The 14,854-nt window shown below is 49.8% G+C and overlaps 1 protein-coding gene across 1 annotated transcript in view; it reads right to left on the reverse strand.

Moving 5' to 3' along the window:
• LOC137432982 (protein phosphatase EYA4-like) overlaps positions 1-14,854 on the reverse strand; it is a 153,191-nt gene that overhangs the window by 19,264 nt on the left and 119,073 nt on the right. The window contains exons 10-11 of the mRNA XM_078783782.1: positions 10,288-10,377; positions 1,171-1,229 (exon numbers count right to left, since the gene is read on the reverse strand). Coding sequence (XP_078639908.1) covers positions 1,171-1,229; positions 10,288-10,377 — 149 coding nt within the window. The remainder of the gene's footprint in view (positions 1-1,170; positions 1,230-10,287; positions 10,378-14,854) is intronic.

Raw genomic sequence — 14,854 nt, forward strand, 5'->3', positions numbered from 1 at the left:
CTCACGACGCAAGATAACTTAGAAATGCTATTTCTCAGGCAAATGAATGATACAAAAAAATCCTAAAATTATTGCCTTTTTTGCAGGACATTATTACAACATTTGAAGAAAACGACTACTGTGATTTGTTCATAAACAGAGTGAATAAGCTATCTCCCGGAATTGGGGTATTTCAGTATGACGTATAAGAATCCTCCCACGGGAGTGGCACTGTGCCACACATTATATTTGCAAAGAGAGAATTGGGGTTCTCCCCTCCAACCTGAACCCCCAGCTGGAACTATGAATTTTATTAACTGCCTAAAAGAGCTTCCCATGCACCCTCCGAAGTACAACCGTGGGTTTTCATCTCATTCCATCCAGAGGTTCAGGAGTGCATCGGAGTCAAACAAAGCAATCAAACAAACAACCACATCTCAAATTATATATACATTATATAGTACCATATAGGGTATTCAATAACCCTAATATTACATTTTGTGCATCCTGCTGCAAAAGTAAACTTTCACAGCATCAACACCACCCGGTATTCAGTGGGTCATGGCTTCCGCACCCAAGACTACGAGGTACAATCGCTCTGTTTTAGGCGAGCAATCACCAGCACCTTGGCCTAATTCCAAATTCCTGCTCTCACCTAATAGCACAACCCCAAGATATGATGCCATAGCACAACCCCAATATATGATGCCATAGCACAACCCCCATATATGATGCCATAGCACAACCCCCATATATGATGCCATAGCACAACCCCCCAGCCATCCACGTGCTGCATACAAAGGTAGAGTAAGCTCTGTTCATCACAAATCAAACCAGTGCCATGCCAGCAGGGGGCAGTGTACTGTGGCTCGTTCGATACTTCGGAGGGGACATCAACGGCCTAACACATCCAATTACATTTAAAGTCAGTGGTATAATCGACTCTATGAAATATTTCACAATGTCTTTCTCAAATATATTCCTTTTGGAGATAGTATCATGGCTAAATCTGAATTGCTTTGGATGGCTAGTAGGTTAAGGTGTACATCAGTGGCATTTGGGGGTAACAAAGAGAGTGGAACAGTGAATAATTATGACTACCATGCAAGTATCAACATGCAAAGTTAAATTGATTGTCTCCAGCCAAAAACGGACGGTATTACAATGTCTTCGGGCACCAGAGAACCTTACCTGAGGTCTTGACCATTGTCCTCAGAGGCAACATCATCAATGTGCACTTGATCACAATCCTGCAATGACAGAAACACATAATAAATAGTCAACCCAATAAACTCCAATCTGATGTACCATTTCTTCTTCACAGGTATGTCTTTGAATTAATATATACAGTGCCTTCAGAAAGAATTCACACCCCTTGATGTTTTCACATTTTGTTGTGTGACAAACTAAATAAAAAATAGATTAAAATCAAGGATTTTTTGTCACCGATCTACACACAATACCCCATAATGGCAAAGTGAAAAAATGTTTTTAGATATTTTTACAAAGTTATTGAAAATGAAATATAGAAATATCGAATTTACATAACTATTCAGCTCCCCGAGTAAGTACTTCAGAGAAGCACTTTTGGAAGCAATGACAGCTTCGAGCCTCCTTGGGTATGTCAGTATCAGCTTTGCACATCGAGATTTGGGGAGTTTCTCCCATTCTTCCTTGCAGATTTGCTCAATCTCTGACAAGCTGGATAGTGTCGGTGAACAGCAATCTTCAAGTCTTTCCACAGGTTCTCAAATGTGATTTAAGTCTGGGCGTTGTCTGGGCCACTCAACGACTTTCACGTTATTGTTCTGAAGCAATTCCAGTGTTGCTTTGGCTGTATGCTTGGAGTCATTGTCCTGTTGGAACTTAAATCTTCACCACAAGTCTTTTGCACTCTGAAGCAAGTCTCCTCACGGATTTGCCTGTATTTGGCTCCATTCATCGTTCCCTCTATCTTGACAAGTCTCCCAATCCCTGCTGCTGAAAAGCATCCCCATCGCATGATGCGGCCACCACCATGCTTCACAGTAGGGATGGTGTTAGATGGGTGATGAGCTGTGCTTGGTCCACCAGACATATCACTTTACATTCAGGCCAGATATTTCAACTTTGGTCTCATCAGACCACAGATTATTTTGCCTCATGTTCTCATTGTCTTTCATATGCCTTTTTGCAAACTTAACGTGTGCTGTCATGTGTCTTTATCTCAGGCGTGGCTCCCATCTGGCCGCTCTCCCATAAAGCCTGGATTTGTGAAGTGCTGCAGAGACAGTTGGCCTTGGCCTTCCGGCAGGTTCTCCTATCTCAGCCAAGGCACTCTGTAGTTCTGTCAAAGTGGTCATCATCTGCCTGACCAAGGTCCTTCTTGCTATGTTGCTCAGTTGGGTCAGACGGCCGGCTCTCGGAAGAGTCTGCATAGTTCCACATTCTTTCCATTTCCAAATAATGGAGCTAACTGTGCTCTTGGGAACTTTCAACACTCTAGAAACGGTTTTATACCCTTTCCCAGAATTATGCCTCCCTTACACCTCTCTTATTAACGATCGACCCCTTTATTACTACCGTCCAAACTCTCCTCTTCTTTTTTATGAAACTGTGGCCCCTGGTCCTGTTACTCTCACTCTCCCTTCTGTTGAAAAACTCTCCTGAAAGTATTTTGTCTTTATCTGTCATCATGTTAAACCTCTCCATCAGACCCATTCGTAATCACCTTTCTAATGTATTATGCCCTGTCTCCTCCAGCTACTCCTCATCTAAAATCAATTTAAGTCGCTCTAAGCTGAACCCTGTCAATGACAGAAATGGCCTTCCTCAGATGTGATAACTAGAACTGCACACAATCTCAGGCCTCATTCACTAAATTGACTGAAAGAGGCCTCACTAAATTCCTGTACAGTGTTACATCTACCTCTTTTGATTTATGAACTCCCTAGGAATACAACTTAAAAGTCGAAAACCATCTTAGCTTTACCTATAGGCTGTGGCTGCCTTGCACCATGCTATCTTCTTAACACCCATATCTATTATCACCCCCATATCCTTCTCCTGTGTCACACACTCAAAGACTGCCCCTTGTATTATGTAGTCCCTATTTTCATTTTTCTTACTCATCCCCAGAACCTTACATTTATTGATATTAAGCGACATCTGCCAATCCTTTGCCTAACCTATGAAAGTTGGGTGAACGCTGAGGGTGCGGACCTTAGCTGAGGTCATTCGGTCACCAATTGGTAGCTCGACATAAAAGGGGGGAGGACCCTGATAGACCTAATTATCGTAACCGGTGTCCGCGGTTACTTAACAACCCGTCGGGTTGAAGAGTTATCCATGGACTGGTGGCCTCATGGTCAGTGGTGGAGCGGATCAGAGTACGCACCTCAAGAGCCCGGCGAGTGTTCCGATACCATAATAATATATATTGCAGGGCAGTTGCGGTCGGTGAAAAACACCAAACTGCTGACCGTACAACAATGTCACCTGCTGCACTGCTAACCACAACATTAGTTAGCCTATAGGCTTAATCTTTGACATCATTTTTTTCCAAATTTTACGATCACATGGTTGAATTGATAATTTCTACCAGGAATGAAGTATGGTTAATTACTTCCCTTGCTCCTCATTCCCAGTATAAATGAATCAACCTGGACCCCCAATGCCACTACACACATTTCCGTCCACTTCGAGCACATATGATTAACAGAGTCGTTGTGCCTAATGAGGCCTCGAATGAGCAGGTTCGGGAGGAGAGATTGTTTGCATTCTCTGCAATGCAGCTGGAACATGAATACACAAGATTTGAGAGTCCAAGACGATTGCAAATGTGTTACAGACCAGTAGATATGAATTGATCAATGAAAGTTAAAATAGGGTTAGGGTTGAAATCAGGTGGCCGATGGCTTATGCTACTGATGTTGTCTGGGACAAGGGCAATGGCACCAGGGGAGAACAACAAAAACTTGGGGGATCACAAATTGACTACATTGGAAACAAATAGCCAGTAGTAAGGCATGCAGTGTGTGGCCTAATTAGTCATATCCGGCCTCGGACATGATTTTCAGAATAGGCCAATGGGAGAGCAGAGGCAGTGGGCAGCTTCTGTACAAATCAAACCTGTCAACCTTTACTCATGTTTCTTTCAAAGCCACACTGATGATCCCCTCCTCCCTCCCTTACAAGGTGCATCTTTCATTGAGGAAGGCAAAACATGGCAGAAGAGACAAAGCAGGACGTTTTCCAAAATTTTCTCACACCATAACCAGAATGATGCCAGGATCTCGAAATAAAGTTTCTTCAACTGTCTAATTGATGCGATGTCCACTCCTGCATCTTCAGATGCATATGGCTGCCGAAGCAGTTTCTTGACTCTTGGGCACAATCCTGGTCGGGCGTCACTCCGACGCAGGACACTCGAATGGCTCATTCATCCCAATAAGCTGGTATTCGTTTCACCGACCTCGGAAGGATGATCCAACATATTACAGAATGTGCTTGTTAGTGGGTCGGACCACCTCTGATCTAATCTTATTCCTGCCAATATGCTGAGATCTGGCCAGTTGTTGTACATCCGTGTGACTACAAAAAAGCCAAACAATGTTCAATACGTTCAATATTTTACACTTGTAGTTACGGCTGGGAGATAGTGATGATTGACCCCTTTGTGAGGTTAACCACCTCTGAGAAGGAAAGGCAAGCTGTAAGGGCTCCACTACCACTACCATTTCCGTTGTGAAGCACTTCCTGTTTTGAAAGCGTGCAAATGCTACTTCACATTATATTTGGAACTACCAAGGCAGCATTATTAACAGGAAGAAGTATGTCTTGGAGATAATAACTTACTAAACTAGAGAGTTCATAGAACACAATACCCCCTGCAGTGTTCCAGTGTATCCTTAAATTTTAATAAAGTTGTGATTTTAAGGATAGTTTAAAAAAAATAATCTGGAAGTTTAGCGATACTGAAGCAGTCTGATACACCACGATTATACACTGTCATAAGACGACGTTGAGTCATATTTTAGGAGATGGAGGCTTTATTGATCACCATAGAGCTCACCGTCGATTGGCATCAAAGATACCCATAGTGGCGGCCTCTTCTTCACCCTAATACTGCACACTCTAACAAGCCACGCCCACTTCCCAGAGGTTGCATTTGACAGCTCCTATTGGCTATTACATGCACTACCCTGTACAACATATGCAAGTCATGCAAAACTTTAGGTTCTTGGAAGTATTATGAACACGATTTGTGTTCTACAAGGTTCAAATTTATAATTCAATTTAAATAAAGGTTTAAAGAGGTTTAAAGGCATATGGATAAATTAATTCCAGTTTACCCCCATTTTACCCAGTGTCTATTACATCACCCTATCTAACACATTACATTAGTTATTTCTGCCTGTTGTTTGTGTTCTTTATAATGTCCTTAAAAACAGTACATTTCCTGTTTGGAATGATTTTCACCTTTATTTGAGTGCCAGACAGGCAGACAAAATAAAGATATTGTAGTGGCTACCGCTGGGTTTTCACAATCGCCTTGCACCTATCAAGGACGCGGAGCGATCACCATGCCGGGCTCGTCCAGGACGCCCGGGCAGGCTCGCCCTCAACTTGCCAGGCCGCAGCCAGGACGCTGGGCCACGCCCCCTTTCGCCTTTCCTGGGCAAACGCTCCGGGATAATATGTATATATATTGCTGCCCGATAAACGGGCTTTTCAGAGTGCCTGAGTGTTTGGTTTGATTAAAGCAACTCAGATGAATTCCAGCTTTTTGTCGCGTCCATTCTTCCGATCGACGTGGGAGCCCCAGCTCCTTCATTGGTGACCTACCGACATGGACACGGCAGTCGCCCTTAAACTGCCTACCTTCTGGGAGGCTCACGCGGCGGTTTGGTTCGCACAGGCGGATTCCCTGTTCGCCCTGCGAGGCATCACGGCCGACGACACCCGCTTCCACCATGTGGTAGCAGCGCTCGGTTCGGCCACCGCGGCCCGCGCCCTGAGCCTCCTCGAGAGCCCGCCAGCCGCTGACAAATACGGCGCGATTAAGAAGCTTCTCCTCGACGCTTTCGCCCTCCCATCGGCGGAACACGCACGGCGCCTGCTCGACCTGCCCGAGCTCGGCGACACGCGCCCTTCTGAGCGAATGGACTACATGCTTTCACTGCTCGGCGAGCACTCTCCGGCATTCCTGTTCCGGGAGCTGTTCCTCCGTCAGCTGCCTAACCCGGTACGCCTCGCCCTGGCAAGCACGACGATCACAGATCCCCGGGCCCTTGCCAGAGAAGCCGACAAGATCTCCGCCGCAGGACAGCGCATCGCAGCGGCGACATGGGACCCACCGCCGTCCGACGCAACACCCATGGCGCCCAAGCACCCGGCACGGTCGACGACCGAACTGCCAATGCAATTGGCGGCCGCTACACCGAGCCGACCACCTCCAGTACGACGACCGGGGCCTCCACCTGACCAAGTGTGGTGTTACTATCATGCCAGGTTCGGACAGAAGGCCCGGACATGCCGACCCCCGTGCACCTTCGGCAGGCCGGGAAACGGCCGGTCCGGCGTTCATTACCAGCCATGAGCGCCGGCCACACGGGCAACTTACTGTTCATCACGGATAAAGCGTCCGGACGGCGCTTCCTGTGCGACACCGGCGCCCAACTGAGCGTCATACCCGCCTCTGACCAGGACAGGCAATCCGCGGTTTGCGGCCCCTCCTTGGTTGCGGCCAACGGATCGACCATCCGCACCTTCGGCCCGCGCAACGTCACCCTCTGCTTCGGCGGCCAACGCTTTGCTTGGACGTTTGTAACCGCAAACGTGCCCATGGCTCTGCTAGGCGCCGACTTCCTCTGCGCACACGGACTGCTGGTGGACATCCAACGGCGTCGTTTAATCAACGCTGAAACCTTCAGCTCCCTGGTATGCACATTGAGCAGCTCCGCGCCGACCGAGCTGGCATGCGCCGTCCCGGCGGCGAACGAGTTTGCTCGCCTGCTCACGGAGTTCCCGGCCCTCACGCGGCCGACGTTTTCGGCCGTCGCAGTACGGCATGGGATCGAGCACCACATACCAACCACGGGCCCGCCGGTCTACGCCAGGGCCCGCCACCTCGACCCAGCCAAGCTCGCCGTGGCGAAGGCCGAATTCGACGCGTTGGAGCACCTCGGCATCGTGCGGCGCTCCGAAAGCGTGTGGGCCTCGCCACTGCACATCGTGCCAAAGCCGGGGGGTGGATGGCGCCCGTGTGGTGACTACCGCAGTCTCAATGACGCTACCACCCCCGACAGGTACCCGATCCCGCATATCCAAGACTTCTCCGCCCGTCTGGCGGGACGGGTCATTTTTTCGAAAATTGATCTCATACGGGGATATCACCAGGTACCTGTCAGGGCGGCCGACGTCCCTAAAACGGCAGTCATCACGCCGCTCGGCTTATTCGAATTCTTGCGGATGCCGTTTGGTCTCAAGAACGCGGCTCAGGCGTTCCAGCGCTTGATGGACGGCGTGCTGAGTGACCTGCCGTTCCTTTTCGTTTACCTGGACGACATCCTCGTCGCCAGCACGTCCCGGGCCGAGCACCTCCTCCACCTCCGAACACTGTTCGGGCGCCTCAGCGAGCACGGCCTCATCGTCAACCCGGCCAAATGCCACTTCGGCACGACGGCCGTTGATTTTTTGGGCCACCACATCACCAAGAACGGGGCCATGCCGCTGCCAACCAAGGTCGAGGCCATCACCACGTTCCCGCGTCCCCGCACCATAAAGGCCCTGCAGGAATTCCTGGGAATGGTGAATTTTTATCACCGCTTCATGCCCCGCGCTGCTCAACTCATGCGGCCCCTCTACGAAGCCCTCCAGGGCAAGCCGGCCAAGCACGACATCGCCTGGTCCGCAGCAATGGATGCGGCCTTCCAAAGCTCAAAGCGGGCCCTCGCCGACGCAACACTGCTCGCTCACCCGGTGCTCAACGCTCCCATCGCCCTCACCACAGATGCCTCCGACTACGCGGTGGGCGCCGTACATGAGCAATGGGTGAACGGGGTTTGGCAGCCACTCGCTTTTTTCAGCCGGCAGCTCCGGCCGAACGAGCTCAAATACAGCACGTTTGACCAGGAGCTCCTCGGTCTACACCTGGCCGCCCACCATTTCCGCCACCTCCTGGAGGGCCGACCTTTCACGGCGTTCGTCGACCACAAGCCATTGGTTTACGCCATGGCCAAGGTCACGGAGCCGTGGTCGGCCCGCCAACAGCGCCACCTCTCCGCCGTGTCGGAGTTTACCATGGACATCCGGCACGTCACCGGCAAAAACAACGCCGTGGCCGACTGTCTTTCCCGGGCCAGCGCGAACGCGGTCCACCTGGGCATGGACTTTGCGCTTATGGCGGCGGACCAACCCACCGACACCACGGTGCAAGCCCTCCGGGCGGCGGACACAGGCCTCCGCCTGGCCGACATCCCCTTCGCGGACACTGTCCTGCTCTGCGACGTCTCCCAAGGCCAGCCTCGCCCCATCGTGCCCGTCACCTGGCAACGCCGCATCTTCGCCTCCCTCCATGGCCTTTCCCACCCGGGCCGGAAAGCTTCCCAGAAGCTGGTGTCAGCGCGATTCGTCTGGCACGGCCTTCGTCGGGACGTCCGCGATTGGACCAGCACCTGCACGGCCTGCCAACGGGCCAAGGTCCACCGACACACCCAGGCCCCGCTGGCACCTTTCACCGTGCCCGAACGACGTTTCGACCACGTCAACGTGGATCTGGTGGGCCCCCTCCCCCCGTCACGGGGTTCACACACCTGCTCACCATGGTGGACAGGACCACCAGGTGGCCGGAGGCCGTTCCCCTCGTCTCCACCACCACCGCCGACATGGCGCAGGCTTTCATCGCCACCTGGGTCGCCCGCTTCGGCGCACCGGCGGACATCTCGTCAGACCGCGGACCACAGTTCACCTCCGAGCTGTGGGGCACGGTCGCCCGCAACCTGGGGGTCAAGCTCCACCGTACTACGGCCTACCACCCCCAAGCAAACGGGTTGTGCGAGCGATTCCACCGCTCCATGAAGGCCGCGCTCATGGCCGGCCTTCAAGACGGCGGTTGGGCCGACCGGCTGCCGTGGGTCCTTTTGGGCCTCCGCACGGCCCCCAAGGAGGACCTCCAGGCATCCACCGCCGAGCTTGTCTATGGCCAGGTGCTACGCGTCCCGGGCGAATTCGTGCCCGACGCTACCAGTCCCTGGTCCGCAGCTCACCAGCGCTCGGACCTCCAGGAGGCCGCCCGACGGTTTGCCCCCGTGCCAACATCCCACCACGGTGACCCCCAGTCCTACGTCCCCCCAGCACTTCGCACAGCGGAGTATGTTTTTGTGCGTCACAACGCACATCGGGGGCCTCTCCGGCCGCCGTATGACGGGCCCTTCCGGGTGCTGCGACGGGATGACAAGTCGTTCGTCATCGACATCGGCGGCAGGTCGGACCGGATTGCGGTCGACCGCCTCAAGCCGGCGCACGTGGACGTCGACCACCCACCACGGGTGGCCCTTCCGCCGCGGCGAGGCCGCCCCCCGTCCACGGTGCCCCCCACTCGACCGCCCACCACCACACCGGACCCCCTCCCACGACCCGCCAGGGGTCGCTTCGGCCGGGTCATCAGGACCCCCCTCAAATTGACCCTGCCGGTGCAAGTCGATTCTGGGGGGACGTGTGTAGCGGCTACCGCTGGGTTTTCACAATCGCCTTGCACCTATCAAGGACGCGGAGCGATCACCATGCCGGGCTCGTCCAGGACGCCCGGGCAGGCTCGCCCTCAACTTGCCAGGCCGCAGCCAGGACGCTGGGCCACGCCCCCTCTCGCCTTTCCTGGGCAAACGCTCCGGGATAATATGTATATATATTGCTGCCCGATAAACGGGCTTTTCAGAGTGCCTGAGTGTTTGGTTTGATTAAAGCAACTCGGATGAATTCCAGCTTTTTGTCGCGTCCATTCTTCCGATCGACGTGGGAGCCCCAGCTCCTTCAATATCATCTCACTTCCTCTTTGCGCATACACGATCTAGACAAATTCAGAGCCAAAGTACACTGTAAAATGGCAAACTTGTCTTCCTATTCATGTTCCAATTCATGTTCAAATTATGACATTCAATTTACACAAGTTGTTCCTCGATCGTAAACTGATGATCATAAACTGATAAGATAGGCAGATGGATAGACATGAACCAATTGCTTAACCCCGCTTTTCGCTTCACGTGCATGGGGCAATAATTATAATTGTGAGTGGAGGTGCAAGACAATTGCGATTCAAGACAGACCAACCTCAAGATCGTTAAAGAAGAGGTGGGTGTCAGCGAGGTTGAAAATCATTTTCTCCATCTGTAGTCCAAGAGCCACAGCCACCGTGTGGTCCTGAAAAGAGAGGGTAGGTCGAATATTTGAATTTTTCCCACAAAATAATCAATGCAACTATCAGGAACATAACTATTAAGTATGTACAAAGACAGGACTGGACATTTGCTATTTGCAATCGAATTTGTTGATGCAAACATGAGACTTTTGGCGGGAATGCTGAATCACACAGTAACTCCGCCCTCAAGGCAGGAGACAGCATAAATATTTTTCCAAGTACTGCTAAAAAGAACGTTTTTGAAAGTACATAGAAGGCAATTTGTATTCTACAGTGTTCAAGTATATAAATCAATTTGAAATAAAATAAAGGTTTTAAAGGCTGGCGAAATATTTTTCAGCAGGTGAAAAATGCTTACCACTGTCGATACACCATCTTATATTTACATATTCAATTAGTTTTTGTATACCTGGTGTTGGCCTCATGGTTGGGGTGGTGGGCTTGGGATCTTAAGGTGAAAATCCTGTTCAGTTGTTGAATTAATACCAGGGGGGGTTGACTCAGCCTGTCATCCTTATGAGGTCGGCGAAATGAGTACCAGCGTACTGGGTCCTTTCTCAAGGAGGTTGGTGGGAGGATTTGCACTCTGGCCACCATAAAAACACCTCATTCCATAGAAAACACAGTGGTATGTGTCAGGATGGTGCTGAGGAGTTGTCCAAGGATGCAGCGACATGCTGATCCAGTGTAAGCTCCCATATATATATATATATATAAATATATATATATATTTTTCTGTTACGTGCTCCTCCCCAAACCCCGGTCACGGTGTACCTCCGAGCCCCGAAAGGAGTCACGGCAGAAAAATGTGTTATTCTGTATGTCAAAGATCAATGGTGAAACCACATCAATTGTTACCAACAAACAAGTATTGTATGAAGGTCACACAAGAATAACAGTACAATAACAATAGTAATCAACTGTACAACCAATATATATCTCCTATGATGGTACCATCAGTTTCGTACAATATAACTAACTGTGCTCCAAGTGAGAGAAAAGAACATCCCCAATGTCTCTTTCCCGGCTTCAAGCCAAAGCCAATCCATGCTCCGGTGATCGTCAGAACGATATCGAATCGAGACCAGAATCCCGTTCGGGTGACAGTGACAGTCGCTGCCAAAGCTGCACAAAGGTGCCCTCAAGGCGACGGGGAAATCACACCCTCGGGTATGGACGTTCGACGGCTCCCAATCAGCGAACCGCAGATTTCCCACTCAAAAGCCACGTTACACACACTCCAGATTAACGTCTGAATGCGGTGAAAATGGTTGAAGCGAGGTGAAAAACCTGGAGCGATGCGAACATCGGGCACGAGTCCAAATGGCCAACGGCCCGTTCTCGAGACGTAATGGCACTCCGATGATTCTCTTCGGAATCAACCGCAAAACCTGTCACGCAGGTTTATCTGTCACAGCGATAATAACTCTGTCGCAGGAATCCCTTTCCCAGGAAACCCAAAGATCACTTGTGACCCTCGTTCGCCAACGTTCGCTCAAGACCTCGAAGCAGCTAGGCTTCTTGTCCGACTCACTCGCTCCGCCTTTTCTCCTCTTCTTCTTCTTCGTCGTCGTCCGGTTCCGGTTTCATTTAAAACATTAACTTTTTTTTACCTTTTGAAAATAGTAATCTCTATTTCCCTTAAACAACAACAATAATAGTACATGCAACCAAAAATGTTTACAGTGGATGAAAACCACAACAACGGAAGTGACGAATCCATAACACTTCCCCCCCCCCCCCCCCCCCCCCCTCAAGAAAGAAAGTTTGAAAATAGTGAAAGCTTTCTTTGCATGCACAAACTCTTTTGACAAACGAAAGTAAATCTCACACTCAAATTAATTAATATTCCCCAAAATAAAGCAACAAAACTTCCAAACAACCTACAGGAATTTCCAAAGTTAGTTCACTCTGGATAAAGCATCAGCAACGACATTGTCCCTGCCCTTTACATGCTCAATTTCCAAGTTGAACTCCTGCAAAGCTAAACTCCATCTCATCAACCTCTGGTTTTTATTTTTCATTTTTTGAATGAAGGTTAAGGGGTTGTGATCAGTGAAGACTTTTATAGGATAGGTAGTAGTTCCTTGATACACCTCATAATGCTGAAGCGCTAGCACGAGAGCAAGGGTCTCTTTTTCCACGGTGGCATAATTTGCCTGGTGTTTGTTAAACTTTTTGGAATAGTAGCACACCGGGTGATCCACTCCATCCTCATATTCCTGTAATAGAACTGCCCCAGCCCCCACATCACTTGCATCAATGGCCAACTTGAAACAACAACACACAACAACATGCATTTTAAAGGCCATTTTCCCGACTAGAGCGGGGGTTAGCCTTGCGGTCCCCATGACAATCTTCTCCATTTTGCCCTATTTTCTGCATCTCTCCTTGTTCCCACCCTTGCCCGCATTTCTTCTTCCACCATCTTTAGCCAAGTCTTTCTCGGTCTTCCCCGTCCTCTACTTCCTTCTACATTCATTTCCATCACTCTTCTCAACCAGTCACTTTCATCCTTCCTCAACACATGACCAAACCATCTCAACCTGTTCCTCTTCACAGCATCAATCACAGGCTCTATTCCCATCATCTTTCACAAATCATCATTTGTCTTCCTCTCTCTCAACGATACTCCGCACATCCGTCGAACCATTCGCATTTCCACCCTGTCCAACCTTCGTTGCTGCTCTACGTTCATTACCCATGTCTCGCTCCCATAAATCATAACACTTCTCCCACATGCAGCATACACCTTTCCCTTCAGCTTCAGCGACACTCCCCTCATCATCAGCACGCCACTCAGTTCCCGAAACTTCTTCCATGCACATCTCACTCGAGCAACCGTTGCCGAGTCTGATCCACCTTCTCCATTCAGCATGTCTCTGAGGTAGCAAAATGTTTTCACACCTTCCAGCTTCACGCCGTCTCCAAGATCCAACTCAACATTTCCTCCATCTGCAGCTCCCTCTGTGCACACCTTACATTTGGATTTAGCTGCCACGCTGGTTAATGACCCTCTCAGACCACTACATTTTTGATGAACCCACTCAGCGCACATTGTACATTGAATGGAGTTCACTCCAACACCCTTCCTGCACACAGCACAGGGCCACTTCCCGGTTCTTTCCACCTCACCACATGCTTTACCACTTGCCATCACCTTCGTCTTTCCGATATTCACCTTCAGACCTTTTGTCTCCATACATTCCTTCCACTTGTTCATCTTTTCCTTCAGTCCATCCATACTTTCCGCAATCAACACCAGATCATCTGCATACAACAACTCCCACGGTAAACCCTCCTTTACGTTCTGAGCCAGCACCCCCATCACAGCTCTAAATAGTAGTGGACTTAGTACCGACCCCTGATGCACTCCCACCTTCACCTCAAACTCACCACTGTTCCCATCCTTCGTCCTTACAGCTGTGCATGCTCTTTTGTACATTGCCATCACTACTATGATCAACCATTCCTCCACTCCTAACTTCCTCAATGCCCATGTCAATACTTTGCGTGGAACCCTATCGAATGCTTTCTCCAGATCAACAAACCCATGAAACAACTTCTTCCTCTTCTCCATGTCCTTCTCCTGCAACTGCCTCACAATGAAAAGCGCGTCTGTCGTTCCTCTTCCTGGCATAAATCCAAACTGCATTTCGTCGATCTTCACTTTCTTCCTTATCCTCCTCTCCAACACCATTTCCAATACCTTCATTCCATGCTCCAATAACTTTATCGCTCGGTACGAGCCACACTCCAGAGGGTCACCTTTCCCCTTGTATAGAGGGACGAGGGTACTCAGTTCCCAATCTACTGGAATGCGGCCCTTCTTTCACCACCAGATTTTTTTTTTGATTTTTTTTTTTTTTTGTATACAAGATCGAGGCTCGTGAAAGAGCGAACATTAATCACACAGAAAGACAAACAGACACATAAAACAAATAACATCGGGAGCGGTAGACAAGATGGGGAGAGAGGGGGAAGGACACAAACACAACATTTGAGAGCAGGGACCGAGAGACATGGAGACATCGAGAGATCTGTGGGAGGGAGAGGGATTACAGATCTCTGTCATTCTCTTCACACCCCAACTTCCTGCTGCCTTCAACATATCTCCCACAACTCCCGTCGGCCCTCCCGCTTTTCTACCCTTCATTGCTTTTATCGCTTCCTCAACTTCCTTCTCAGTTATCTTCTCTGCCGGTCCTAAAACTGGGTTACTCTCTATGTTGCCATCCCATTCATTCTCTGTATTCAACAGCATTTCCATATATCTCTTCCATCTTCCTTTAATTCCATCTGGGTCCATAACGATTTGTCCCACTTCATCCTTCAAGCAACTCACCCCCATCATATCACACCTCTCTTTCGCTATCTGCGTTGCAATCCTGAATACTGCTTTCTGACCCTCTTCCGAATCCAAGCATTCTCCGAACATTTTCCTATATGCCTCCTGCGCCTTTGCTACCTCTTTCTTTG

The sequence above is a fragment of the Myxine glutinosa genome, chromosome 8 (assembly GCF_964187855.1).
Source record: "Myxine glutinosa chromosome 8, kmMyxGlut1.1, whole genome shotgun sequence".
Lineage (NCBI taxonomy): Eukaryota > Metazoa > Chordata > Myxini > Myxiniformes > Myxinidae > Myxine > Myxine glutinosa.